The 27,253-nt window shown below is 53.3% G+C and overlaps 1 protein-coding gene across 3 annotated transcripts; it reads left to right on the forward strand.

Annotated features, from left to right (window-relative positions):
• The first annotated feature begins 276 nt into the window (after positions 1-276).
• LOC127587456 (potassium/sodium hyperpolarization-activated cyclic nucleotide-gated channel 3-like) lies at positions 277-25,803 on the forward strand. 3 transcript variants are annotated; one of them, XM_052045788.1, is made up of 8 exons: positions 277-718; positions 11,232-11,661; positions 12,754-12,915; positions 16,137-16,355; positions 17,018-17,164; positions 17,606-17,846; positions 18,875-19,039; positions 24,873-25,803. In XM_052045788.1, exons 1-8 carry the CDS (start codon positions 324-326, stop codon positions 25,763-25,765), a joined length of 2,652 nt encoding a protein of 883 aa, XP_051901748.1. In that variant the 5' UTR covers positions 277-323; the 3' UTR covers positions 25,766-25,803. The 3 variants fall into 3 exon arrangements, with proteins under 3 accessions (XP_051901748.1, XP_051901749.1, XP_051901750.1); XM_052045789.1 differs by lacking the exon at positions 277-718 and adding an exon at positions 2,864-3,062; XM_052045790.1 differs by lacking the exon at positions 277-718 and adding an exon at positions 3,157-3,285.
• Positions 25,804-27,253: the final 1,450 nt, after the last annotated feature.

The raw sequence follows: 27,253 nt of genomic DNA on the forward strand, positions 1-27,253 counted from the left end.
CAGCTTGGCCGGCGGGCGCCGTGCGCTGGCCCGGCTCCCCAACATGTCTCGGAGAGCCCCCAGCCCGGCTGATGAGCCCGGCCCGGACTCCCGGGCAGCCCAAGGCAGATCTCGGATAGGTTTGGATTAATCGCAGAGGAAAGGACACAGGACTAGGGAGGGTGAGAGGGAGGGAGGGAGGGCAGAGAAAGGGAGAGAGCGGGAGGGAGGGGAGAGAAAGGGAGGGAGAAAGGGGAGGGAGAGCTGGGAAGAGGGAAAGGGGAGGGGGAAAGGAGGGAAGGGGAGAGGGAGGGAGGGAAAGAGAAGGGGTTGTGTCTGCAGCGATGGAGCGAGGGGGCAGCGGGCAGGAGGAGCCCTCCCGGAGGGGCAGCAGCCGGGGAAGGGGTAGCGGGAGCTCCGCGGGTAGGACTCCTCCCCCGGGTCGGACTCCCCCGGGCTGGGAGATGGAGGAGAAACCGGCCGGGGGTGCTCCCGCCCCGGCCCCTGCCCCCGGCGGCGGCGTGCGGAGAGTCGGAGGCTCCCCCGAGCGGCCCCGGGCCGGGGAAGTCGAGCCCGGCCTGGGCTCCAGCTTCATGCAACGGCAGCTGGGTTCCCTGCTCCAGCCCGGGGTCAACAAGTTCTCCCTCCGCATGTTCGGCAGCCACAAGGCGGTGGAGATGGAGCAGCAGAGAGTGCAGTCGGCAGGAGGCTGGGTGATCCACCCGTACAGCGACTTCAGGTAAAGTGGGGGACCCCACAGTGACCCTGGGTATGGGGGGAGTGGTCCCCCACAGTGACCCTGAGTAAGGGGGGGCTGGTCTCCACAGTGACCCTGAGTAAGGGGGGGTGGTCTCCACAGTGACCCCGGGTATGGGGGGGTGTGGTCTCCACAGTGACACTGGGTATAGGAGGGGGTGGTCCCCACAGTGACCCTGGGTATGGGGAGTGGTCCCCACAGTGACCCTGGGTATGGGGGATTCCCCACAGTGACCCTGGGTATGGGTGGGGTGGTCCCCACTGTGACCCCGGTATGGGCGGTGGTTCCCCACAGTGACCCCGGGTATGGGGGTGGTCCCCAGAGTGACCCCGGGTATGGGGGGGTGGTCTCCACAGTGACCTTGGGTAAAGGAGGGGGTCCACACAGTGACCCCGGGTATGGGCGGTGGTCCCCACAGTGACCCTGGGCATGGGGGGTGGTCACAGTGACCCTGGGTATGGGCGGGTGGTCTCTACAGTGACCCTGGGTATAGGGGGTGGTCCCCACAGTGACCCTGGGCAAAGGAGAGGTGTGGGGGTTGAATCCCACAGTGACCCTGGCTATGGGGGGGAGAGGAGGGAGAGGGGTGGTGTACCTACAGTGACCCTGGGCATAGGGGATGGGGAGGGAGGGAGGGACAGACCACAGTGAGCCCGGTTAAAGGTGGGGTGCAGAGAGAGGGTTGTGGAACCCACAGTGACAGGTAAAGTAGGGGGGGGAGAGGAAGTTGAACCCACAGAGACCCTGGTTTATGGGGTAGAGAGAGGGGGGGAAGGGGTGGATCCCACAGTGACCTCAGGTAAAAGGAGGTGAGGCAAAAGAGAGGGGGATGGATCTACAGAGACTCCAGCCTGGTAAAGGGGGAGGGAGTGGAATCTACGGGGGGGGGGGGCGGTGGGATCCCATAGTGCCTCAGGTAAAGGGGAGGGGGGGATTCTGGGGGGTAGGTGATGGACCCTACTATGATCTGGATAAAGGGGGTGGAGGGTGTGTAGTCTTTGCTGCACACTTTGACCAACCAGGTATCAAGAGGTTGAGGTGAAAGAGAATCCTCCCCTTACAGTGATCAGGTGAAGGCAAGGGGGGGGGGGAATGGGGTGGGTAAGTGCATAAGGAGAGGGGGAGAGGTGATCATCTCTGCAGTGACCCCAGGTGTAGTAGGATGTGAGAGGGAGAAAGTGAGGAGGGAAAGGGATGATTGCCCCACAATTAGGAAAGTGGAGTGGAAGTGGGGGGGGGGGTGTTGAGTAAAGGCTCCCACAGATAAAAGGGATGGTGGTAGTGTGATGGAGCGGGAGTGGGTGAGGAGGGAGGGAGATGAGATCTCCTCCCCTCTGTGGAGGGTGCAGGGTGAGTGAGAGAACATGAGGGGGAACTAGGTGACCCCCCACCCCCCACTTTCCAGGAGTAGGAAGGGAGGAGAGAGGGAGGGGATGGGGTAGGAGGGTGAATGGGGGGGTTATTCACCTCTGGACTGACTTCACGTGGCTGCATTAGAGGGGTTGGAGGCAGGAATCTGGGGAGAAGGGTAGGGGAAAATAGGGAAGAGGGAGTCAAGGGGGAAGGGAGGCCCGGTAAGGTGAAGGGCAAGGAGGGAGTGGGAAAGAGGTGGTCCAGAGGGGAGAGCGAGTGTGTATAGCAGCCCAATGTTACGCAGCCTTGTGCAGGAGCTGAAATAGAGGAGAGGCTCAGTGTGAGTGTGAATGTCAGACTGAACATGTAAGGTTATTTCTAGATTTGTTTCTACGTGAGAGGCTCAAAGTATATGTGGGGAGGGGAGAATCAGGCTGTGGAATGATGAGTGCTTGTGTGAGACTGTGTGTCAGATTCTGTGTGTGTGTGTGTGTGTGTGTGTGTGTGTGTGTGTGTGTGTGTGTGTGTGTGTGTGTGTGTGTGTGTGTGTGCGTGTGTGTGCGTGCGCGCGCGCGCATGCGTGCACCTAAGGCAGGATAAGAGCACCATCACATTAGGCCTGTGTCTGCCGGTCAGTGTGAGGCAGTGTCTGTGTGAGTGCCTGGTCATCTGTCTGTGACCATGGATGTGTCAGAGTGGGATTTTGAAGTGTTTGTGGTTGGCTTGTGTGCATCATGGCCTCTTTCAGCCACTGCAGTCTGTGCGGGGAAGGTGCTCTCATAAGGCTGTTAGGGAGGGAGCTCCAGAATCTAGACCCGGTTACAATGAAGGAACAGACAATACGTTTCCAAGTCAGGATGGTGTGTGACTCGGAGGGGAGCCTACAAGTGGTAGTGTTCCTCTTCCCTTGCTGCCCTTGTCCTTCTTGGAGGTAGAGGTCACAGGTGTGGGAGGCGCTGTCAGAGTAGCCTGGGTGAGTACCTGCAGTGCACTTTGTAGATGGTGCTCACTGCAGCAACTGTGTTTTGGGGTGGAGGGAGGGAGTGTTTCGGGTGGTGGGTGGAGTGACAATCAAGCAGGCTGCTTTGTCCTGGCTGGTGTTCAGCTTCTTGTGCTGTTGGGGCAAGTGGAGAGTGTTTCATCACACTCACGACTCGTGCCTCGTAGATGGTGGAGAGGCTTTGAGGTATCTGAAGGTGAGTCACCCGCCACAGGATCCCCAGCCTCTTGTTGCAACAGTGTTGACGTGACCGGTCCAGTTAAGTTTCTGGTCAGTGCTGACCGCCTCACAAGGATCAGTCTGGATAACCCTGCTGGTTATTTGCGGCAGGGTATCCAGACTGATCCTTGTGAAATTCTCACCGCGGTCGAGTTGATTGCAAATCGCAGCACTGCAGAGTGATACGCCACAAGAGAGAGGCCATTTGTCCCACAATCAGAGCACTGTCCTGTCAATCAACAACATGCTTTCCCTGTGACACCAATGCTCTTCCCTGCAGTGGGTTGCAAAGGGACGAAGGAGTCCCAGTTCAGGATTCCCTCAAGGTTAACTTGCAGGTTGAGTCGGATGTAAAGAAGGCAAATGCAATGTTAGTATTCATTCTGAGAGGACTAGAATATAAAGCAAGGATGTACTGCTGAGGCTTTATAAGGCTCTGACTGCATTTGGAATATCACAAACAATTTTGGGCCCCATATCTAAGGAAGGATGTGCTGGCCCTGCAGAGGGTCAAGAGGAGATTCATGACAATGATCCCAGAAATGAAAGGGTTAATGTATGAGGAGCATTTGATGTCTCTGGGCCTGTACTTGATGGAGTTCAGGGGGGATCTCATTGAAACTTACTGGATATGAAAGGCCTGGATGGAGTGCATGTGGAGAGGATGTTTCCATCAGTGGGAGAGTCTGGCACCCAAGGGCGCAGCCTCAGAATAAAGGGATGTCCCTTTAGAACTGAGATGAGGAATTTTTTCAGCCAGGGGGCAGTGAATCTGTGGAATTCGTTGCCACAGAGTGCTGTGGAGGCCAAGTCATTGGGTGTATCTAAGGCAGAGATTGATAGGTTCTTGATTGGTGAGGGGGGAGGTTTAAGGGTTGCGGGGAGAAGGTGGGAGAATGGGGTTGAAAAAAAATCAGCCATGATTGAACGGCAGAGCAGACTCGATGGGCTGAATGGCCTAATTCGACTCCTATATTTCATGATCTATGGGGAATACAGCCCAAAGAAAAGCTCACAATCTCATGTTCATTAATACCGATGGCTTGTTACAACAATGAGTGAGACTGTATAAATTAAATATTCATTTGTGTCAAATATTACTTAGATTAATTAGGAGTGGTTTCAGGTTACACGTTTAAAGTCAGTCAGCTCTGTACATGGCTGCATTTCACTGACTGCTGATCCCTCCTCAGTGCAGGGAACTGTGGCTCTATTGCACAGGAACTCTATACACAGCACAGTTTAATTGCTGCTGTGGCTCTGGTACGTTGGTAATTGGCTCTCAGGGGCTCCTGATGTACAGGAACACACTGGCAGATGTCTTGGGATTTCACCCAGGCTGACGGTCCTAGCTGGTTGCCGGGTCAGGCAGCTGCCCTCAGGTGTGTGACAGGTGTGACTGTGTGATCCCTCCGTGAATCAGCCTCCAGTAAACAGGCTCTGCAGTTCGCAGTGACTGCTGACAGGTGATGTCAGGGCTCTTGGCCTCTGCTGGAGGCCGTGACGTATGGCTGTTGGCTTGAGTGTGGCTGAGTGTCAGGCGAGGAGTGGATGGAGTGGGGGCTGGTGGTGGTGGTGAGATTGGTGGTGTGGGTGTTACACGCTGGCAGAGCAAGGGGGGGAGAATGTGTGTGGAGAGAGAGAGAGATCGAGGAGAGGGAGTGAGAGAGAGAGGGAAAAAGAGAAAGGGAGGGAGTGAGAATGAGAGGAGGGTGAGAGAGAGAGGAGAGAATGGGGAGGGGAGGAGGGGGAAGGGGAGAGGGAGAGGGTAGAGGGGGAAAGGGAGAGCGAGGTGGGGAGAGAAGAGGGGAGAGAGGGAGGGGGAGAGGGAGGGGGAGAGGAGGGGAAGGAGAGGGGGGAGGGAGAAGGTGGAGGGAGGGAGAGAGTGTGTCAAAATCATAGGGGAAGAGGAGACTGTAGGGGGTGGGGTGACTGGGGAGGGGTTTTAGGGGAGGAGGGGACGGGAGGGGACAGGAGGGGAGTCAGTGGGGGGCGGTGACTATGGGGGAGGGTCTGTGGGCCAGAGACTGGGGGAAGGACTACGAGAGTGTGTTTGAGACATTGTAAATGTGAGGCTGAAACTGAGTGTTGAGATGAGGGTGAGGTGGTGTGAGAATGAGTGTCAGTGAGACTGGTGCAAGACTTCTTGTAGGGGTGAAGGTCACTGAGTGAGGTGTGAGGGAGTGTTAGTGAGACTGGGATGAGATGTGAATGAATAAGGGCAAGATCGTGAAACTGAGTGAGGCTGTGATAGAAAGGCAGAGTCATTTATAAATGTGAGGGATTGGCCAGTGTTGGTATTCAGACAGACCTGGGTGTCCTTGTACACCAATCACTGATAGTAATGAGCAGGTACAACAAGCAATTAGAAAGGCAAATATTTTGGAAGAGGATTTGAGTAGACGAGTAGGCACTCCTTGCTCCGATAATATAGAGCCCTACCAGACCTCACCTGGAATATTGCGTACAGGTCTGGTCTCCCTACCTCAGGAAGGATGTATCTGTGGAGGAGAGGTTTACCAGGTTCATTCCTGAGGTGGCAGGTTTGTTCTCTGAGGAAAGATTAAGTAGGCTAGGCCTATACTTTCGAGATTAGGAGAGGTAATAAACTCATAGAGCAACAAAGCACACGGGTGTTTTTTACTCAGAGAGTGGTGAGTGTGTGGAATGGGCTGCTGGCAACGGTGGTGGAGGCGGATACGATAGGGTCTTTTAAGAGACTTTTGGATAGGTACATGGAACTGAGAAAAATAGAGGGCTATGGGTAAGCCTAGTGATTTCTAAGGTAGGGACATGTTCGGCACAGCTTTGTGGGCCGAAGGGCCTGAATTGTGCCGTAGGTTTTCTATGTTTCTATGTTTCTAACCTGGTCCTTCACCCCACTGAGTCCACACTGACCATCAAGCACCCGTTTACATTAATTGCATTTTAATCTCCCCACGTTCCCGTCACCTACCCCTCTCCCACACACTTAGGGAAGAAATTTACCAGGGGCGATTAACCCACTGACCCACACAATGTGGGAGCACCCGGGGGAAACCTACGCAGTCACAGAGAGAACGTGTAAATCCACACGCAGACAACACCAGAGGTTGGGATTGAACCCAGGTCTCTGGTGCTATGAGGCAGCAGCTCTACCCGTTCTTCTACTGGGCTGCCCAAGATTTCTACAGAATTCATATGGGACTTGATAGAGGACGATGTTTTCACTGTTTGGGATATCTAGCACCAGGGGTCCCAGTCTCAAAATAAGGGGTCAAGCCCTTCAGAACTGAGATGAGGATAAATATCTTCACCTTGTGGTAGGTGAATCTGTGGAATTCTTCACTCAACATGGCTGTGGAGGTTCATTCACTGAGTACGTTCCAGACAGAGGTTGATAGTTGTGTACAAGATGCCACATTGCACCTTCCTGCAAAGGTTAATGGAAGTTGGACAACTCCACACCACTGCCCCCCACAGTGACATGCCTTCAGTACCACCCCTCCCACAGTGACCCTCCCTCAGTACTGCTCCTCCCACTGTGACCCTCCCTCAGTACCACCCCTCCCACAGTGACCCTCCCTCAGTACCGCCCCTCCCACAGTGACACACCTTCAGTGCTGCCCCTCCCAGTGTATCACTCCCTCTGCACTGCCCCTCCCATAGTGTGATACACACTTGACACTGCCCCTCCCACAGTGACACACCGTCAGTACCACCTATCCTACAGTAACACAGCTTCAGTACTGCCCCCCCCACAGTGACACACCCTCTGCACTGCCCCCCTACAGTGTGACACACCCTCTGCACCACCCCTCCCAGTGTGACACACCCACAATACTGCCCCCCACAGTGACCCACCCTTGACACTGCCCCTCCCACAGTGACACACCCTTGACACCATTCCACCACAGTGACACACCCTTGACACTGCCTCTCACGCAGTGAAACACACTTGACACTGCCTCTCCCACAGTGAAATACCCTCGACACCACCTCTCCCACAGTGAAATACCCTCAACACCGCCTCTCCCACAGTGAAATACCCTCAACACTGCCCCTCCCACAGTGATACAGCCTCAATCCCTTCAGTATGTAGTCAGTGATCTCTCAGGTCTGTGGTACTAAACTTAGGTCCAGTAGAGTTCAAAGTCTCCCAGCAGAGACGGGCTGTCTCTCGAGTTTAACTGTATTGGTGTAGCTATCCAAATGGGTGCAAGCACTTCTCAAACGAGGTTAATTTGTGAGTATTGATTTTGGTAAGCAATACATTGTGTTCATGATACCTTAACACCCTGCTCCTGCCTTTGGGAATATCTCAGTTGATGCATTCCCTCAACAACTCCAGGTCCAGCCAACATTATAAAAGGCAGTGATTTCATTTGAATGTGTCGCCTCTCACTGAGCGTGGGCCAGGACTCTCCTCTCCCCAAGGTGCTACCTCTCACTGGGGGATTGAATCCCTCCTCTCCCCAGGGTGTCAACTTCCACCCCATCCATTTAGAGAGACTCGTCTGCTCCCGCTACTGCTCTCCCTATCCCATCTCTCCAACGCTCCTCGGAAATCGTGTGTGGGAGCTTCCATCTTGTTGGAGAGGGAGAACAGATTGAAATTACCATTCAATTTTTGTGTGAGGGTATCCATTTACTCTCCCAGTCAACTTGTTCTGTACAGTTAAGGCTTGTGTGTGTCAGTGACCGAGTGTGTGCTCGTGAGTTCGTGTGCTTGCATTTGTTTGTGACTGAGCACATATACCCATGTCTCTGTGTGTGCCTACATGTCTGTGTGCATCCTTATCCTTGGGTATTGGTGAATCAGTCTATGCACTTGTCAGTGTGTGCACAGCCACGTCTGTGAGTGTGTGTGCACGTGTGCATACCTGCATCAGTAACTGCGTGTGCAAGTCATCTGTGAATTCATGTGCCCACATGTTCTTACTGTGTTCGTGACTGAGCGTGTGTGTGTGCATACAGGCGTATCTAAGTACGTGTGTGTCAGTTACTCGGGATGTGCTCATGTTGAAACTTAAAAAACCTGCTGGAAATCTAAAATAAAAATGGAAAATGCTGGAAACAATCTGTAGGTCAGGCAGCATCTATGGAGAGAGAAACGATTCAGGTTTCAGGTCCAGGAACTGGGAAAGAGTGAAAAACGTGTTACCTTTCAGTAGGAGAGAAGGTGGGGAGGATGGGCAAAACAAAGAAAATATCTCTGAGAGGGCAGGACCAACTGGGTTAATGAGGGTAGTTACAAGCACATAATGCTTCTGTGTAATTCTTGCTAATAGTGAGGCCGTGGGACTTGTCCAACAAACGGACTACACGGATAGAACAAGAAGTAATGGCAGACAGAAACAGCCAGTTCTGATACAGACAGAAAGACAAAAGTTACCAAAAGTTTGAGAATTTGGTAACAGGTCTGTAAGGCTGCAGCTTGCCCAGACAGATGAGGTGTTGGGCCTTCGTTGGGCCTCGTATGATATGCTTGCCTTTATTAATCAAGGCATTGAGTTCAAGAGTTAGGAGCTTATGTGGCAGCTTTATAAAACTCTGGTTAGGCTGCATCTGGAGTATTGCATTCAGTTCTGGTCGCCCCATTATGTGGAGTCTAATGGGGAGGGTGCAGAAGAGGTTTACCAGGATGCTGCCTGGATTAGAGGACATGAACTATAAGGAGAGGTTGGACAAACATGGGTTGTTTTCTCTGGAGCGGTGGAGGCTGAGGGGAGACCTGATAGGTTTATAAAATTAGGAGAGGCACAGATAGAGTAGACAGCCAGTATCTTTTTCCCAGGGTCGAAATGTCTAGTACTAGAGTGTATGCATTTAAAGTGAGAGGAGGTAAGTTCAAAGGAGATGTGCGGGCCAAGTTTTATTTTTACACAGAGAGTGGTGGGTGCTTGGAACGTGTTGCCGGGGTGGGGGTGGAGGCAGATACGATGAGGTGTTTAACAGGCAGGCACATGGATGTGCAGGGAATAGAGGGGTATGGACATTGTGTAGGCAGAAGCGATTAGGTGTCATTAGCTTAATTAATCCAGCACAAAGTTGTGGGCCGAAGGGCCTGTTCCTGTACTGTTCTATGTTCGATGTAACAGCTGAGGAAGTTGCGGATAGATGGTCAGAGTGAGAGCGGGATGGGGAATTAGAGTGGGTGACTCCTGGCAGGACTGAAGAGAGATTGGGTTGATTAGGTTTAAGTTCACCAGAAAACTGACAGAGGATCTCAAAGAAATCCACAAATCCTACCAGGACTGGGCAGATTAGAATGTTCCCATTGTCTGGGAGTCCAAGATCTGGGGTTGCAGTCTCAGGATCAGGGGTAAGTGCTTCAGACAGAGAGGAGGAGAAATATCTTCTCCCAGAGAGCAGAGAAACTGTGGAACTTTCTCCCACAGAAAGCAGTTGATGGTAAATCATTAAATATATTCAGAATAAAAGGTGGATGTTGTTCAGAGGGATCAAGGGGACATGAGGAGAAAGCTGGAACGTGGCACTGAATTTGGATGAGCAGCCACACATCTGTGTGTGCTTGTAAGTGTGTGTGTCTGTGTGTGTGTACGCGCAGTTTGTGTCTGTGTGCACAGTATGGGTGTCCGCGCGCAGTCCATGTGTGTGTGTGTGTGTGTGTGTGATGTATATCGCGGTTGGAACATAGAACAGTACAGCACAGGAACAGGCCCTTTGGCCCACAATGTCTGCGCTGAACACAATGCCGAATTAAACTACATCCCTTCTGCCTACACATGATCCATATCCTTCCATTCCCTGCACATTCATGCGTCTATCCAACAGCCTCTTAAACACCACTATCGTGTCTGCTTCCACCCCCACCCCTGGCAGCCCGTTCCAAGCACCCATCACTCCCTGTGTAAAAACTTGCTCCGCACATCTCCTTTGAACTTTCCACCTCTCACCTTAAATGCACGTCCTCTAGCATTTGACATTTCTTTTTTCAATTTTGTTATTAGTTTCCAAATTAATACAGATTAATATATAACATCGATGATTGTACATGTAATACAAAGAGATCAAGAGAACAATCATGGCATAGATAATCATAAAGAGTAATAAAATATAAAAAAATCTTTAGATCTCATGATCTCTTAGTAGATGAATATAATATAAAGGAAAGAAAAAGATTTATTGTGTATATAAAAGAAAAGAAAGAAAAAATCCCCAAATCAATAAAAAAAATTGTAAATCATCAAACCAAACTAAAAAGAAAATTTCAAAAAAAAAGAAAAAAAACTGGACTGAAATTTCTCAATAGAAACAGAGCAATATTATGTCGTCAACTCCGTTCCTCTAAATTGAAAAGTTATTGAAAAGGGATCTATATCATATGAAAGTATTGAATAAATGGACTCCAAATGTCTTCAAATTTAAGCAAAGGATCAACAGTACTACTCCTAATTTTTTTCCAAGTTTAAACATGATATAGTTTGAGAGAACCATTGAAAAGTAGTAGGGGGTATTGGATCCTTTCATTTAAGCAAAATGGATCGTTTGGCCATTAATGTGACACGACATTTCTACCCTGGGAAAAAGATTCTGACTGTCTACCCTATCTGTGCCTCTCATAATTTTATATACTCCTATCAGGTGTCCCCTCAGCCTCTGACGCTGCAGAGAAAACAAACCAAGTTTGTCCAACCTCTCATAGCTCATAACCTCTAATCCAGGCAGCATCCTGGTGAACCTCCTCTGCACCCTCTCCAAAGCCTCCACATCCTTCCTGTAATGAAGTGACCAGAACTGCACACAATACTCCATGCTCGTTTGTGTGCACTGTGTGAGTGTGCACACGGTGCATGTGTGTTCAACAGGGAACTCCAGTGTCCTTGGTGATAAGCATCAGCCTGGTTATTGTGTGCAGTGAGGTGCAGGGGCAGGACCAGGCTGGCTGGCTGGCTAACCATCAAATGCTTGTTCCGGCAGGTTTTACTGGGATCTTGCCATGCTGCTGCTGATGGTGGGGAACTTGATCATTCTGCCGGTGGGGATCACCTTCTTCAAGGACGAGAACACCCCTCCTTGGATCGTCTTTAACGTCGTGTCGGACACCTTCTTTCTCATCGACCTGGTGCTGAACTTCAGGACCGGCATCGTGGTGGAGGACAACACGGAGATCATCCTGGACCCTCACACCATCAAGATGAAGTACCTGAAGAGCTGGTTCCTGGTGGACTTTGTCTCCTCCATCCCCGTCGACTATGTCTTCCTCATCGTGGACCTGGAGACGAGGGTGGACTCCGAGGTTTACAAGACGGCCAGAGCCCTGAGGATTGTGAGATTCGCCAAGATCCTCAGCTTACTCCGGCTCCTACGCCTGTCCAGGCTGATACGATACATACACCAGTGGGAGGAGGTAAACATCTGGGCCCCATACCCTGGGGAGGAGGCTGACTGGTCCTTTGCAACTCTCCTCCCCTTGCAAGAGCCTGTGACTTAATCCCACACTCCTTCCCCTTCCAGGCTACATCCGATTTCCAAGTAGCACATTCCCAAAACATTCCCCTCATCTTCCCTCTTTGATTTCACTGCTCTCTGGCCCCCTTCTCAACATCACCCCGGAACCCCTCCACCTCTACTCAATCTCCCTTTCCCGGCTTACCTACACACTGAGTGGGGGGCAACTTACAACAGCCGATTAATCCGACAACCCTGCGGGTCTTTGGGATGTGAGAGGAAACCGGAGCACCCGGGGGTAACCCAGGCGGTCACAGGGAGAGCGTGCAGACTCCTCACAAACAACACCGCAGGTCAGGGTTGGACCCGGGTCTCTGCTGGCTCTACCAGCTGTACCACTGTGCCACCCCAATATTCTTATTTAGGCCCTTATGTCAATTAGATCCTTCATTAAGATCACCCCTCATTCTCCTAAACTCCAAAGAATACTGGCCCAACCTGTTTAGCTCCTCCTGATAGGACAACCCTCTCATCCTAGCAATTAGCCTGATGCATCTTCTTACTCTTGCATTTCTAACCACAGCTAAAAGCATCAAATCACCTTATCCACCCATCCCGATACATCATGCACCGGCTGTGGGTGATGAGGTCTGAGAGCATTCAGATACTCAGGGAGTACGTGCAATCTCCACACAGACAGCACTGGAGGTGGGGATCAAACCCGGGTCTCTGGCGCTGTGAGGCAGCAGCTCTACCTGCTGCGCTACTGTCACCCAGGCTCTCATAACTTTATCCATGGCAATTACCTGCTCCACCCCAGCCTATCTGATCTTCCCCCATTGCTACTGTTATCCAGACCCTGTAACATCCTCGGAAATCCATTCTGCCCCCCCCCAGTACCTCACTCCTCAGCCAGCCCTTTGAAAGTGTTACCCGAAACAACCCCTGCCCTTCCTCTACCAGACCACGTTGATTGTCCACTGGAGGGCCACCAGTCACAGGGCAGGTTGGAAAACCCTCCCCTCACCATCTCTCTTGCTCTGTTGGTCAGATTTTCCACATGACCTACGACCTAGCCAGCGCGGTGGTGAGGATCGTCAACCTCATTGGGATGATGCTCTTGCTGTGCCACTGGGATGGCTGCCTCCAGTTCCTTGTACCTATGCTCCAGGACTTCCCAGAGGATTGCTGGGTCTCCATCAACCGCATGGTGGTAAGCCTGGGGGTGGAAAATCAGACAAAAACTGCGGAAGCTGGAAATCCAAAATAAAACCAGAAATATTCGGCGGGTCAGGCAGCATCTGTGGAGAGAGAAACAGTGAACGTTTCAGGTCAAAGACCCTTTGTCAGAACTGAGAGAGAAAGAAAACAAAACAAAAATTATGAGAAGTATACATAGGGTAGAGTCTTTCTCCCCAGGGTTGAAATGTCAAATATTAGAGGGCGCAGGTTTAAGGTGGGGTGGGGGGGTGAAGTTTAAAGGAGATGTGTGGGGCAAGTTTTATTATACACAGAGAGAGGTGGGTGCCTGGAACATGCTGCCAGGAGTGGTGCTGGAAGCAGATGCAACAGCAATGTTAAAGAGGCATTTAGACAGGCAGGGAAAGGGGGGAGATATGGACAACGTGCAGAGGGGATTAGTTTTGATTGGCATCATGGTTGGCACAGACACGTGGGCTGAAGGACCTGTTCCTGTGCTGTGCTGTCTTCTATGTAAAACTAGGGTTGAATAGCAGAGGGGACAGCAAGTTGCATAAGTAACGGACAGGAAAAGTTTAGAGGGAGATGGGTGGGCCAAACGCAGGCAAATGCAACTGGCTTAGCTGGGCATCTTGGTTGGCATGGATGAGTTGAGCCACAGAGCCTGTTTCCGTGCTATATTACTCTGTGACTCCATGTCCGGGCCCAAATGGGTCAAAAGCAAACTAAGCTGGAGACTGCAGATGCCAGAATCTGGAGCAACACACAAGATGCTGGAGGCAGCATCTGTGGAGGGAGATGGACAGTTGACGTTTTGGGTCGAGACCCTTCATAGCATCATACAGCATGGAAACAGACCCTTTGGCGGTTTCGTGTCCGGATGAAGGGTCTCGTCCCAAAACGTCGACTACCCATCTCCCTCCACAGACGCTGCCTGACCCGCTGAGTTCCTCTGGCATCTTGTGTGTTGCCCTAAAGCAAACCAAGAGTGAATCCAAGGGAGCCGTCTGGAATTGGTCAGAAGCGGGTCAAATCCAAAGCAAAACAACTCTAAGTGGATTTCAGTGTCACTCTTCCGGACATCCCAAGGGTCTGATCAGTTCGGGGGGGGGGGATGTCCAGTGCAGCAGCCAATTTGCACACAGTGTAATCCCATAACCAGAGCCGTGATAAAGACCACTTGATTTTTTAGAATTTTTTTTATACATCCAAGGAGAGGAAAGAGAGACTGCTTCTGCGCAGTTCCCTGAAAGTGGCGACACTGGTGGACATGGTGGTGAAGGTGGCGTTTGGCACGCTGGTCTTCATCAGTCAGACTATTGAGTACAGGAGTCGGGACATCATGTTACAGCCATACAAGGTGTTGGCAACTGGACAACTGAGGGCCACAGGTCCTCCCTGGATCACGAGCGCCCAACTTATGGACAACCGTACGTACGAGCAAGGAGACCGGTGGGAGGGATTTGCCAGCTGCTGCGGGCATCTTCTGCCGGGCAGGAACGGGAGATTTCCACCTGCCTTCCCTACCCCCTCCACCCGGAGCCGCAATAGTTGGGGGCTGAGCCGAGCAGTGCAGAGCTGGGAGCACTGAGTAGACTCAGCTGTGCACTCACTGAGTCAGTGAGGCCGGCTGGCGGATGCTCTCCCCGCGCCTGCTTGCTCTCCCGTCACAGCCATCGCTGTGATTCTCTGCCACGCATTGTTGTCGATCACTCCCAACTTACGAAGAGTTCTCGGGAACGGAACCCTGTCGTAACCTGGGGACCGCTTGTTCCAGGGGCAGTGGGAGGGAGAGTCGGGTGACGGTGAGACATTAGAGTGAATGCTTTTTGCTTATGCTGTAAAAGTCGACCCACGCTCTGTAATTAATCAAATAGCAGAACCAAAGAACTTACGATTAATGCTTTATTAATTTAATGTTAGCGGGAGTGGGGGATACAGAGAAAGAGTAAAGAGTGTAACCCGAGCTCTGTTCCGATCCCACTCGAAGATGCCTCGGTTAGTGTGTACCTTTTATACCCACTTCGTGAGGAACCTTCGAGGGAAGTTGCACTCACTACGGTAATTTCTTACAGTAAGCTTCAGTTATCTTAGACGTATCTTGTTTTGCTAAGTCTTACTTACCCACACCTGGCCCTCACTTTCAGCCATAACTATAGTCACTCCATGGCTGAGGTAATTCTTTACCATGGGAAAAAGCTGACAATGAGAAGCATACCATTAACCCTTACATTGCCTGTGGTTAACCCTTGCATTCCCAGCTATCTTTTACAATGCTGCAATGATGTTTAGCATACAGGAGGAATACGTAAAAGTCAGGGTAGGCATAGATTAGGCATGAGTGTCAATGATGCTCATGATGGAAAAGCCCATAATCTGCTCAGGCATTGAGTTCAAGGGTCGGGAAGTTATGTTGCAGCTTTATAAAACTCTTGGTTACGCCACATCTCGAGTATTGCATTCAGTTCTGGTCACCCTGTTACAGGAAGGATGTGGGGGTGTTGGTGAGGGCACAGAAGAGGTTTACCAGGATGCTGCCTGAATTAGAGGGCATGAGCTATAAGGGGAGGTTGGACGAACTGGGATTGTTTTCTCTGAGGCAGCAGAGGCTGAGGGGAGAGCTGACAGAAGTTTATAAGATTAGGAAAGGCGTAGATAGACAGCCAGTGTCTTTTCCCAGGGTCGAAACGTCTAATACTAGAGCGCATGCATTTCAGGCAAGAGGGGGCAAGCTTTTTTGTTTACAGAGAGTGGTGGGTGCCTGGAATGTGCTGCCAGGGGTGGGGGTGGAGGCAGATACGATAGAGGCGTTTAAGAGGCTCTTAGCTAGGCACATGGACGTGCAGAGAACGGAGGGAGATGGACATTGTGTCAGCAGAAGGGATTAGTTTAGTCAGATGTTTAATTACTAGTTTAATTAGTTAGGCACCACATGGTGGGCCGAAGAGCCTGTTCCTGTGCTGTACTGTTCTGTGTTCTATACCTCCTACACACCAGAATACAGATGCTACTAAGCCATAGAACCGACCTGTCAGTAGACGACCATTAATTCTGGATTGAGTGTGAGCTTTTCCCCTTCCCTTGTCGAACCCCGGGGACCGCCTGTACTGGGATCCGGCACAGAAGAAGAGATGAGGCAGATCGGCCGTGGTGACACTGACTGTTGGGCTAGGCTGGAGGGGGAGGCCGAGTGGCTTGCTGCTGTTGTCTCACGTTCTGCCCTCCTCCCGGCAGAACGACTCGTGGGGAAAGCAGTACTCCCATGCTCTCTTCAAGGCCATGAGCCACATGCTGTGCATCGGCTATGGGCAGCAGGCTCCCCGGGGTATGACCGACGTCTGGCTCACCATGCTCAGCATGATCGTGGGCGCAACCTGCTACGCCATGTTCATCGGCCATGCCACCGCACTCATCCAGTCCCTCGACTCGTCTCGCCGCCAGTACCAGGAGAAGGTGGGCAATGTCGGGGGGCAGGCTGGGCTGTGGGTGGGTGGGGAGTGGAGAGAAGGAAACACAAGAAGTGAGAGAGGGTGAGGGGGATGAGGTTGAAGGACATGGGGTGAGGGTGAGAGAGGTAGGGAGGGTGGGGGAGGGGGGGAGTGGGAGATGGGGGGAGAGCAGATGGGGACGGAGATGGGGAGGGAGATGGGAGGGAGGAGGGGAAGATGGAGAGGGAGGGGGAGGAGATGGGGAGGGAGAGGTGGAGATGGGGAGGAGGAGGGGGAGGGAAATGGGGAGGGAGGGGAGAGGGGGAGGAGAGACAGGGATGGGAGAAGGATAGGGGAGGGGCTGGAAAACAACGATGGGAAATGAGGGATGAAAGGTGGGCGGGGAAAGTTGGGGGAGAGGCTGAGAGGGTGGAACAAGAGGGAGGCCAAGGGGAAAGGCTGGGGAGAGGAGAGGGGTGGGAGAGGGAGACACCTGACGAGGTGCTCCCTTGGCCAGTGGGCTGTGTGTGTGGGGGCTGTGTGTCAGTGTTGCGTGTCGGGGACATGTGTGGGTGCTGTGTGTGTCTGGAAGCTGTGTGCGTCGGGGGCTGTGTGTCCTGTGGTGTCGCACTGCCCCCACCGATGCGACGGTCCGTCACTGACACAGATCTCCCCATCTCTCCACAGTACAAGCAAGTGGAGCAGTACATGTCTTTCCACAAGCTGCCCGCTGACATGCGGCAGAGGATCCACGAGTACTACGAGCATCGCTACCAGGGCAAGATGTTTGATGAGGAGAACATTCTGGGCGAGCTCAGCGTGCCTCTGCGGGAGGTGAGAGATCGGGGTCACTGACCCTCTCCCCCAGAGTGACATAGTCCATGCTCACCGCCCCAGAGACAGCAGGTCCCCGTCGCCTGCCCCCCCAGTAAACACCCGGGTCCTCGTCACCCCCAGTAAACACCCGGGTCCTCATCACCCTCAGTAAACACCTGGGACCCCTTGCCCGACCCCGGTAAACACCTGGGTCCCCGTAACCCTCAGTAAACACCCAGGAACCCGTCACCCTCAGTAAACACCCGGGACCCCATCACCCTCAGTAAGCACCCGGGTCCCCGTCACCCTCAGTAAGCACCCGGGTCTCCCTCACCCTCCATAAACACCTGGGTCCCCATCACCCACCCTCAGCAACCTCATTACCACTGCCCCATGGACACACACCTTGTGCAGCCACTGACCAGCCATTTGAACCCGTGTCTCTCTCCCGCCCCACAGGAGATCGTGAACTTCAACTGCCGGAACCTCGTGGCCACCATGCCGCTCTTTGCCAACGCTGACCCCAACTTTGTGACGGCCATGTTAACCAAACTGCGGTTCGAGGTGTTCCAGCCCGCAGACTACATCGTGCGGGAGGGCACCGTGGGCAAGAAGATGTACTTTATCCAGCATGGAGTGGTCAGCATTCTCACCAAGGGCAGCAAGGAGACCAAACTCTCGGACGGCTCCTACTTTGGAGGTACCTGGGCCAGTCCCTCTCTGCTCCCTCTCTCCCTGACCTGCCCCTGCCCCGTGATTAGCAAAGGCTCCCTCCACCCAGCACTCGGCACACTCGGGTCATCTGAGTGGGAACTAAAGGGATCAGGTCTGAGGTTTAACTGGGATCAGTCTGAGGGCTTAAGGTCACGCAAGTCCACTGCTTTTTAATGGTATTCTAATCAGTGTTGAGAGAGAGAGAGAGAGAGAGAGAGAGAGAGGGAGAGAGAAACTGTGTGTATGTGTGTGTGAGAGAGGGACTGAGGAGAGACAGAGAAAAACTGTGAGAGAGAGAGACTGAGGGAGGAAGAGACAGAGAGGCAGAGAGTGAAAGAGAGAGAAAAACTGTGAGAGAGAAAACCAGAGAGAGAGTGAGAGAGACAGAGAGAGGGGGGTTAGGGGATTAGAGAGTGAGAGGAAGAGAGGAAAAGGAGAGAGTGGGAGCGAAAGAGAGGGTGGAGAGAGAGAGAAAGGGAGTGGTATTGAAAGATGTCTTTATTAGTCACATGTACATCGAACCACAGTGAAATGAACCTTTTGCGTAGAGTGTTCTGGGGGCAGCCCGCAAGTGTCGTCACGCTTCCGGCGCCAACATAGCACACCCACAACTTCCTAACCTGTACGTCTTTGGAATGTGGAAGGAAACCCACACAGACACAGGGAGAACGTACATACTCCTTACAGACTGCGGCCAGAATTGAACCCGGGTGGCTGGCGCTGTGAAGCGTTACACTAACCTCTACACCACCGAAAGACAGAGAGAGAAAGAGATGGAGATAGGAGAGAGATCGGAGAGGGGGTGGAATAGAGGGAGAGAAAAGGGGATGAGAGGGAGAGGGAGAGAGTTTGAGGTGGGGATGACATCGAGATGACAGAGACACAGAGAGGAACAAACAAGCAGACTGACACAGACAGTTGTTCCCACGTTGACCCTGGGTGGTGTGTGGGGAGGAGGTGGGGAGGATCTGATGGTGTGATGGACCGGACCTCATCCATCTTTCCCCGCCTCAGAGATCTGCCTGCTGACCCGTGGCCGAAGAACAGCCAGTGTGCGAGCGGACACCTACTGCAGGCTGTACTCTCTGTCCGTCGATCACTTCAACGAGGTGCTGGAGGAGTACCCCATGATGAGGCGAGCCTTCGAGACCGTGGCCATGGATCGGCTCAACCGGATAGGTAGGGATGGTCAGCGAGACCCCAGCCAGCCAGCCTCCCAGACCATGTGACTCTTCCTGTGTGTTCCCCTCCACCCCCAAGTAAGGGGCCATTCAGCCATTGAGTCTGTTACACAGGAGCTGAGAAGGCCATTAGAACACAGAACAGTACAGCACAGGAACATGTCCTTTGGTCCACGATGCTAATCAAACTAATCTCATCTACCTGCACACAGTCTATATCCCTCCATTCCCTGCCTGTTTAAATGCATCTCTTGTATCTGCCACCACCATCACCCCTGGCAGGCTGTTTCAGTCACCCACCGCTCTCTGTGTACATCTCCTTTAAACTTTCCCCTTCTCACCTTAAAGCTATGCCCTGCAGTATTTAACATTTCTACTCTGGGTAAAAAAACTCTGTCTACCCCATCTATGCCTTTAATTTTATAAACTTCTATCAGGTCTCCCCTCAGCCTCTGTCACTCCAGAGAAAACAACCCAAGTTTGTCCAACCTCTCCTTATAGCACATGCCCTCTAATCCAGGCAACATCCTGGTGAACCTCTTCTGCACCCTCTCCAAAGCCGCCACAGCCTTTCTGGGGTCAACAGAGCTACACAGAATACTTCAAATGTGGCCTAACCTAAGTTTCATACAACTGCAACATGACTTCCCAACTTTTATACTCAATATCCCAACCAATGAAGGCAAGCATGCCCTACGCCTTCTTTACCACTTTCAGGGAAGCTATGGACTCGCACCCCATGATCCCTCTGTACAATGCTCCTAAGGGTCCTGCCATTAACTATATACTTTCCTTTTATATCTGATATCCCAAAGTACAACACCTCAACTTGTCCAGATTAAACTCCATCTGCCATTTCTCTGTCCACATTTCCAACTGATCTAGATCCTGCTGAATCTTTTGGCAATCTTCCTCAGTGTCCTCAATACTAATTTTTATGTTGTCTGCAAACTTACTAATCAGCCCAACTACATTTTTGTCCAAATCATTTTGATACATGTCACAAACAGAGGTCCCAGGGCTGATCCTTGTGGAACACCACTGGTCACAAACTTCCAGTCAGAGTAACACCCCTCCAGCACTACCCTGTCTTCCACGGCCAAGCCAACTTTGAATCCAGTGTACCAGGTCTTCATGGTTCCCATGTGCATTAAACTTCTGCTTCAGCCTACCATGAGGGACCTATTCTAAAGTCCTTGTAGACAACATCCACTGCCCTACCCTCATCTTTGTCACCTTCTCAAAAAATTCAATCAAGTTTATAAGACATGATCTCCCCCGCACAAAGCCATGCTGACTATCCCTAGTAAGTCTGTGCTTTTCCAGATGTGAGTAGATCTTGTCATTAAGAATCTTCTCCAATAACTTCCCTAGCACAGATGAAAGGCTCACCAGCCTATAACATCCTGGTTTGTCTCTATTGCCCTTCTTACACAGAGGAACAACACTGGCTATTCTCCAGTCCCCTGGAACCTTGCGCTGAAGAGGATACAAAGATCTCTGTCAAGACCCCAGCAATCTCCCCTCTCCGTAACCTGGGATAGATGCTATCAGGCCCTGGGGACATCCAGCTTTAAAGCTCTTCAAGAGACCCAATCTCCTCCTCCTTGATACCAACATGCCCTAGAATATAAGGATTCCCCTCCCTGATCTCGCTATCCTCCATGTCCTTCTCCCTGGTGAATACTGATAGGAAGTACTTGTTTAGTACCTCGCCCATTTCCTCTGGCTCCAGGCAGAAATTCCCTCCTTTATCTTTGAGTGGCCCTACCCTCCCCCTAGTGACCCTCTTGTTTTTAATGTATGTATAAAATGCCTTGGGATTCTCCTTAATCCTACCCGCCAAGGACATTTCATCACATCTTTTAGCCCTCCTGATTCCCTGTTTAATTTCTCTACTGCTTCCTTTGTATTCAAGGGCCCTGTCCGATTTCAGCTTCCTAAACCTTACATGTGCTTCCTTTCCCTTTTTGATTCCATTTATAACACCTCTTGTCATTCCAGGGTTCCCGAACCTTGCCATCCTTGTCTCTCTTCCTCACGAAAACATGTCGGTCCTGAATTCTGACCAGCTGGCCTTTAAAAGACTCCCACGTCAGATGTGGACAACCAGCAACAACCACTCCTAATCTCTCCCCAGCTCCTTGTAATTAGCCTTTCGCCAGTTTAGCACTTTCCCCTGAAGTCCACTTATCCTTATCCCTAGCTATATGAAAGCAGGATCACTGTTCCCAAAATGCTCTCCCACTGAAACTCCGGTCACCTGGCCGGGCTCATTTGCCATGGTCCAGTACGGCTCCTTCCCTGGTTGGACTATCTACATACTGTGTCAAGAAACCCCTCCTGGATGCACCTAACAAATTCTGCCCTATCTAAGCCTCTGGCACTAAGGGAATCCCAGCCAATATTGGGGAAATTAAAGTCAGCTACAACATCTACCCCATTAATTTTACATCTTTCCATGATCTGTCTACATATCTGTATCTCCTGCTGGCTGTTGGGAGGCCTGTGGTATAACCCCATCGTTAGTGCTAGCACCTTTCTTATTCCTGAGCTCTACCCTCACCGGATGAGTGCTCCAGTGCCACTGTGACACTCTCCCTGATCAGCTGCACAACTCCCCCACCCCTTTTACCTCCCTCTCTATCGTGTCAGAAACAGCTGACCCCTGAAACGTTGAGCTGCCAGTCCTGCCCTTCTCTCAACCAAGTCTCTGTAATGGCCACAACATCGTAGAGCCTGGATTAGTGATAGAGTCATACAGCACAGAAACTGGCCCAACTGGTCTGTTCTGACCAAGATTCCCATCTAAGCTAGTCCCATTTGCCCATGTTTGGCCCGTATCCCTCTAAACCTTTCCTATCCATGTACCTGTCCAAGTACCTTTTAAATGTTGTTAATGTACCCGCCTCAACCATTTTCTCTGGCAGCTCGTTCTATATACTGACCACTCTCTGGGTGAAAATATTGCCCCTCAAGTTCCCATTAAATCTCTCCCCTCTCACCTTAAACCTATGCCCTCTAGCTTTTGATTCCCCAACCCTGGGAATTCACCCTATCTATGCCCCTCATGATTTTATATGCATCTATAAGATCACCCATCAATCTCCTATGCTCCAATGACAAAGTCCTAACCTGCTCAACCTCTCTCCTTAACTCAGTCCCTCGAGTCCTGGCAACATCCTCGTCAATCCCCTCTGCACTCTTTTCAGCTTAATGACATCTTTCCAATAGCAGGGCGACCAAAACTGAACAAAATATTCCAAATGCGGCCTCGCCAACGTTGGGCACAACTGCAACATCCCAACTTCTGTACTCACTGGAGACACAAGAGATTCTGCAGATGCTGGAATCTGGAGCAACACACATGTAATGCTGGTGGAACTCAGCAGGTCAGGCAGCATCTATGGAGGGAAATAAACAGTCGACGTTTCGGGCTGAGACCCTTCATCGTCGACTGTTTATTTCCCTCCATACACGCTGCCTGACCTGCTGAGTTCCACCAGCACTTTGTGTGTGTTGTTCTGTACTCAATGCCCTGACTGGTGAAGGCCAGCGTGCCAAAAGCCTTCTTCACCCCATCTTACCTGCGACGCCCCTTCAGGGAACCATGTACTTGTACTCCGAGGTCCCTCTGTTCTACAACACTCCCCAGGGCCCTACCATTCACTGTGAAAGTCCGACCCTCATTTGTCTTCCCAAAATGTAACACCTCGCACTTATCCGAATTAAACTGCATTTGCCATTCCTCAGCCCACTTACCCAGCTGATCAAGATATCCACTGTCACTGTCAGCGACACCACCTATTGTAGTGTCATCTGCAAATTTACTAACCCTGCCTTGTATATTCTCATCCAAATCATTGATGTAGGTGACACTAAATCAATAGTGTATGGAACTAAGTCCATCTGACTTGCCCATAACACTCCTTGCATTGAAATAAACACACTTCAGCCCATCAGCCCCACCACGTTCCTTAACCTGGTCCTGCCCGTTCTCTGGAGCCTGTTGCAGTCAAAGTTGAGTCCCCTGTCATATGCACAGGTGCAATGGAAAACCTACTTGCAGCAGCATCACATAGCATCATTCACAAGTAAAAACATAAATTAAACACAACTTTCCAGAAAAAACACCATTAGAACAAAAACAACAAAGTCCATTTTAGTGCAAAGTGATCCTAGTGTTGCTGTACTGTGGTGATCAGGGTTGTTCTGGTTGGTTCAAGAACAGAATGGTTGAAGGGAAGTAGTTGTTCCTGAACCTGGTGGTGCGGGACTTCAGGCTTCTGTACCTCTTGCCCGATGGGAGCTGTGAGAAGATGGCACGGCCCGGATGGTGGGGATCTTTGATGATGGATGTTGCCTTCTTGAGGCAGCACCTCCTGTAGATACTCCCGATGGTGGGGAGGGATGTGCCCGTGATTGAAAAAGGCCCTTCAATCCATACGTGTCTATGCCAACCAAGATGTATATTGAAGCTAATCCCATCTCCCAGCACCTGGCCCCTATCCCTCTAAACTCTTGTCATCCATGTATCTGTCCACATGCTTCTTAAATGTACCTAATGTACCTGCCTCACCCTCTTCGTCTGGCAGCTGGTTCCATGTATCTAGCACCCGCTGTAAAAACGTTGCCCCTCAGGTTATTCAACCTTTCACTTCTAACCTTAAAGCTATGTCCTCTAGTTTTCGATTCTCCAACCCTGGAAAAAAAGACCCCTCGCCCTTTCTATGCCCCTCATGATTTTATATCCCTCCGATGAGATCACCCCTCAATCTCCTACACTCCAAGGAGTAAGGGCTCAGCCTGTCTAATCTCTCCCTGTTAAGTCCATCCCTCGGATCCCGGGCAACATCCTTGTAAATCTTTTTCTGGGCTGAGTCCACAACTCTCTGCAGCTTCTTGCGTTCCTGCCTGAAGCCAAATCCCACACCAGCAGGTTCAGGAACAGCGACTTCCCTTCAACCATTCGGTTCTTGAACTGACCAGCACCACCCTAATCACTAGAGTTTAGCAACACTAGGTCCAATCTGCACTAAAATTGGCATTTTTTTTGTTCTAATTGTGTTCTTTCTTACGAAAATTGTGTAAAATTTATGTTTATGTTTTTCTTGTGAATGCTGCTTATCTGATGCTCTGTGCCTGTGATGTTGCTGCAGTAAGTTTTTCATTGCACCTGTGCACACACGGACTTGTGCGTCTGACAATAAACTCGACCTTGAACCCGCTGTAACAGACTGTGAAGGTGGCAGGTGGCTGCCGTTTGATCCCTCGAGTGTTGACCCACACCCACAAGCCTCTCGGAGACTCCGCTAACCCGTTCCTTCTCCCCTCCCTCCCGTCCCTCCGTCCCTCCACTCCCCCATTCCCTGTCCCTTTCTTTTCTCCCCTCCTTCTCTCCCCCTTCCTCTCCCCAATCCTTTCCTGCCCCTCCCTCCCTCCCCCTCTCCTCCCCTCCATCCTTTCCTCCCCCTCCCTCTCTCCCCCTCCTCCCCTCCCTCTCTCCCCCTCCCCTCTATCCTTTCCTCCCCCTCCTCCCTCCCCTCCCCTCCCCCCTCCCCCCCTCCCTCCCCTCCCCCCTCCCCCCTCCCCCCTCCCCTCCCCCTCTCCCCCCCTCCCCCTCCCCCCTCTCCCTCCCCCCTCCCCCCCTCTCCCTCCCCACTCCCCCCCTCCCCTCTCCCTCCCCACTCCCCCCCTCCCTCTCCCCCTCTCCCCCTCCCTCTCCCTCTCCCTCCCCCCTCCCTCTCCCCCTCCCTCTCCCCCTCCCTCTCCCCCTCCCCCTCCCTCTCCCTCTCCCCCTCCCCCTTCCCCTCCCTCCCCCTCCCCCTCAGGCAAGAAGAACTCGGTGCTGCTGCGGAAGGGGGCTGAGGGCTCCACCTCGGGCTCCATCAACCACCGGGACAACGAGATCATCCAGCAGATCGTCAAGCACGACCGGGACATGGCGCACAGCATGCAGGAGCGGCAGCTGCTGAGCGCGGCGCAGGAGCTGCGGGGGAAGCCGCTGATCTGGGCGCCGCTGGTCCACGCCCCGCTGCAGACGGCCGCCGCCACCACCTCGGTGGCCATCGCCCTCACCCACCAGCACAACCTGCCCGCTGCCATCTTCCTGCCGCCCGGCCCGCCGCTCCCCGCCGACGGCGGGCAGCCCAAGCCAGCCCGCCGGCCGGCGCAGCAGGCCTCGGCCGCCGCCTCCAGGGCCCAGACGCCATCGGCCGGCTCCCCGGGGCCCGAGGCGCCCAAGGCCCGGCAGCATCGCGCCCCCTCGGGCTCGGCCTCCCTCCTGCAGCAGGCGGGGGCCGGCAGCCCGCTCTCCGCCAAGACCTTCCACTACAGCCTGTCGAGGGTGGCGGGTCAGCAGCCCGCCGCCGCCGCCTCCTCCCCCGGCCACCAGCCGGGCCACAGAGGCGGGGGCCGCGGCCTGAGCCAGGGGGCCCGGCCGCTGTCCGCCTCGCAGCCCGCCCTCCCCCACAAGGCGTCGTCGCTGGCGGCCGAGCGCGGCCCCGCTCCCCTGGCCCGCAAGTCGGCGGGGAACATCGCCCAGCTCTCCTCGGCCTCGGTGTCCGCGCTGCTGGGCCGGGCCGGAACCCCGGGGCCGGGACCCCGCGGCGGCGGCCCCGCCGTCAGGGAGCCGGCGGCGGTGGCGGCGGCTCCCCGCAAAGGCTCGGTCACCTTCAGCTCGGAGCCGGACGCGGAGATCCCCAAACTGCCCTCCAACATGTAGGGGCCTCGGGGGAGGGGGGAAGCAAGGGACGGGCGGGGGACGGGGAGATCCCCGCAGGGCCGAGCGCCGCCGGCCGCTCACACTCCCCAGCCTCCGGGCAGAAGCACCGGGCCCGGGCTCGGGGCCTCCATCCTGGAGAGACCAGAAGGAGGGACTGAGAGAGGAGGGAGGAGAGGGAGAGGAGAGGAGGGGGGAGAGAGAGGAGAGGAGGGGGGAGAGAGAGGAGGGGGGGGGAGAGAGAGGAGGGGGGGGGAGAGAGAGGAGGGGGGGGAGAGAGAGGAGGGGGGGGAGAGAGAGGAGGGGGGGGAGAGAGAGGAGGGGGGGGGGAGAGAGAGTGAGGGAGGGAAAGAGAGGAGGAGGATAGAGAGAGGGAGGGAGGGATAGAGGGAGGAGGAGGATAGAGAGAGGGAGGGAGGGATAGAGGGAGGAGGAGGATAGAGGGAGGGAGAGAGAGTGAGGAGGGAGGGAGAGAGAGTGAGGGAGGGAAAGAGAGTGAGAGGAAAGAGAGAGGAGGCGGATAGAGAGAGGGAGGGAGAGAGGGAGGGAGAGAGGGAGGGAAAGAGTGAGAAAGGAGGGAGGGACAGATGAAGAGGATGGAGGGAAGGAGGGATAGAGGGAGGGAGGGACAGAGAGGAGGGGGATCTAGAAGGGAAGAGGGGGAGTGGGGGAAGAGGGAAGGGGATAGGGGGAAGAGGGAAGGGGATAGGGAGGGGGAAAGAGGGAAGGGGATAGGGAGGGGGGACGGGGAGGGGTAGTAAGGGGGGATGGGGAGCGATAGTTACAGAGGAGAGAGGTAGGGGATGGTGTGAAGGAGGGGGGATATAGAGGAGGTAAGGAGGGAGTGAGGGGTGGGCGAGTTCCCCCCGCCCCAGGCGCTCTACGTCTGGGTGGTGTCCGGTGCTGCGACCGGACGGTGAGGAGCCCTCGGGGAGGGGAAGTCCTGGCGATTCCTCCGGCTCCGTCCCGGGCTGACTGCAGCGGCCCTGAGTCCCTCCTCCCCCCGGCTCCCGCCCATACCTACTGCCCCCTCCCTACGGGCTTCGGTTGGCGGGAGGGGCTTCCAACCAACACGTGTGTGTATGTGTGGCGTGTCGTTCACCGTGATGTCGACTGTGTGTTCGGTGATCGTGTTGTCTGTAGATAGACTGTAACGTGTGTTCCGCGTACAAACCCCCCTCCTCGCCCCTTTCCCGGGAGTGGGGTCCACAGTCACCTCCCAAAACCCCGTCCCCGCCACGTCCATTCTCTCCGCAGGCTCTGGGTTCACCGCCCTGGACCCGGGCCAGGAATCACCGACCAGTGAGTGGGTCCAGGAGGAGGCAGCTACTCGGCGACAGGAGGCTGTGCCCGGCCGGCTGGAAGGGTCTGGTGTCAGCGAGTGGGGGTGGGAGCAGCGAGGAAGGTTCGGGGAGGGTGGGCAAGGACTCGGCCTCTGGAAGGGCAGTCCTCAGGGAAGTGCCCGGCGGCTAAAATAAGGCGGTGTAGGGA

This window comes from Pristis pectinata, chromosome 40, assembly GCF_009764475.1.
Source record: "Pristis pectinata isolate sPriPec2 chromosome 40, sPriPec2.1.pri, whole genome shotgun sequence".
Taxonomy (NCBI): domain Eukaryota; kingdom Metazoa; phylum Chordata; class Chondrichthyes; order Rhinopristiformes; family Pristidae; genus Pristis; species Pristis pectinata.

What these genes read in the sequence shown, in the direction of transcription:
- LOC127587456 (XM_052045788.1), top strand. Translation starts at nt 324, where the DNA reads ATGGAGCGAGGGGGCAGCGGGCAGGAGGAGCCCTCCCGGAGGGGCAGC. An exon ending in ACATACACCAGTGGGAGGAG is followed by an intron (nt 11,662 to 12,753) that starts GTAAACATCTGG and finishes TCTGTTGGTCAG; the next exon opens with ATTTTCCACATGACCTACGA. An exon ending in TCAGCGTGCCTCTGCGGGAG is followed by an intron (nt 17,165 to 17,605) that starts GTGAGAGATCGG and finishes CCCGCCCCACAG; the next exon opens with GAGATCGTGAACTTCAACTG.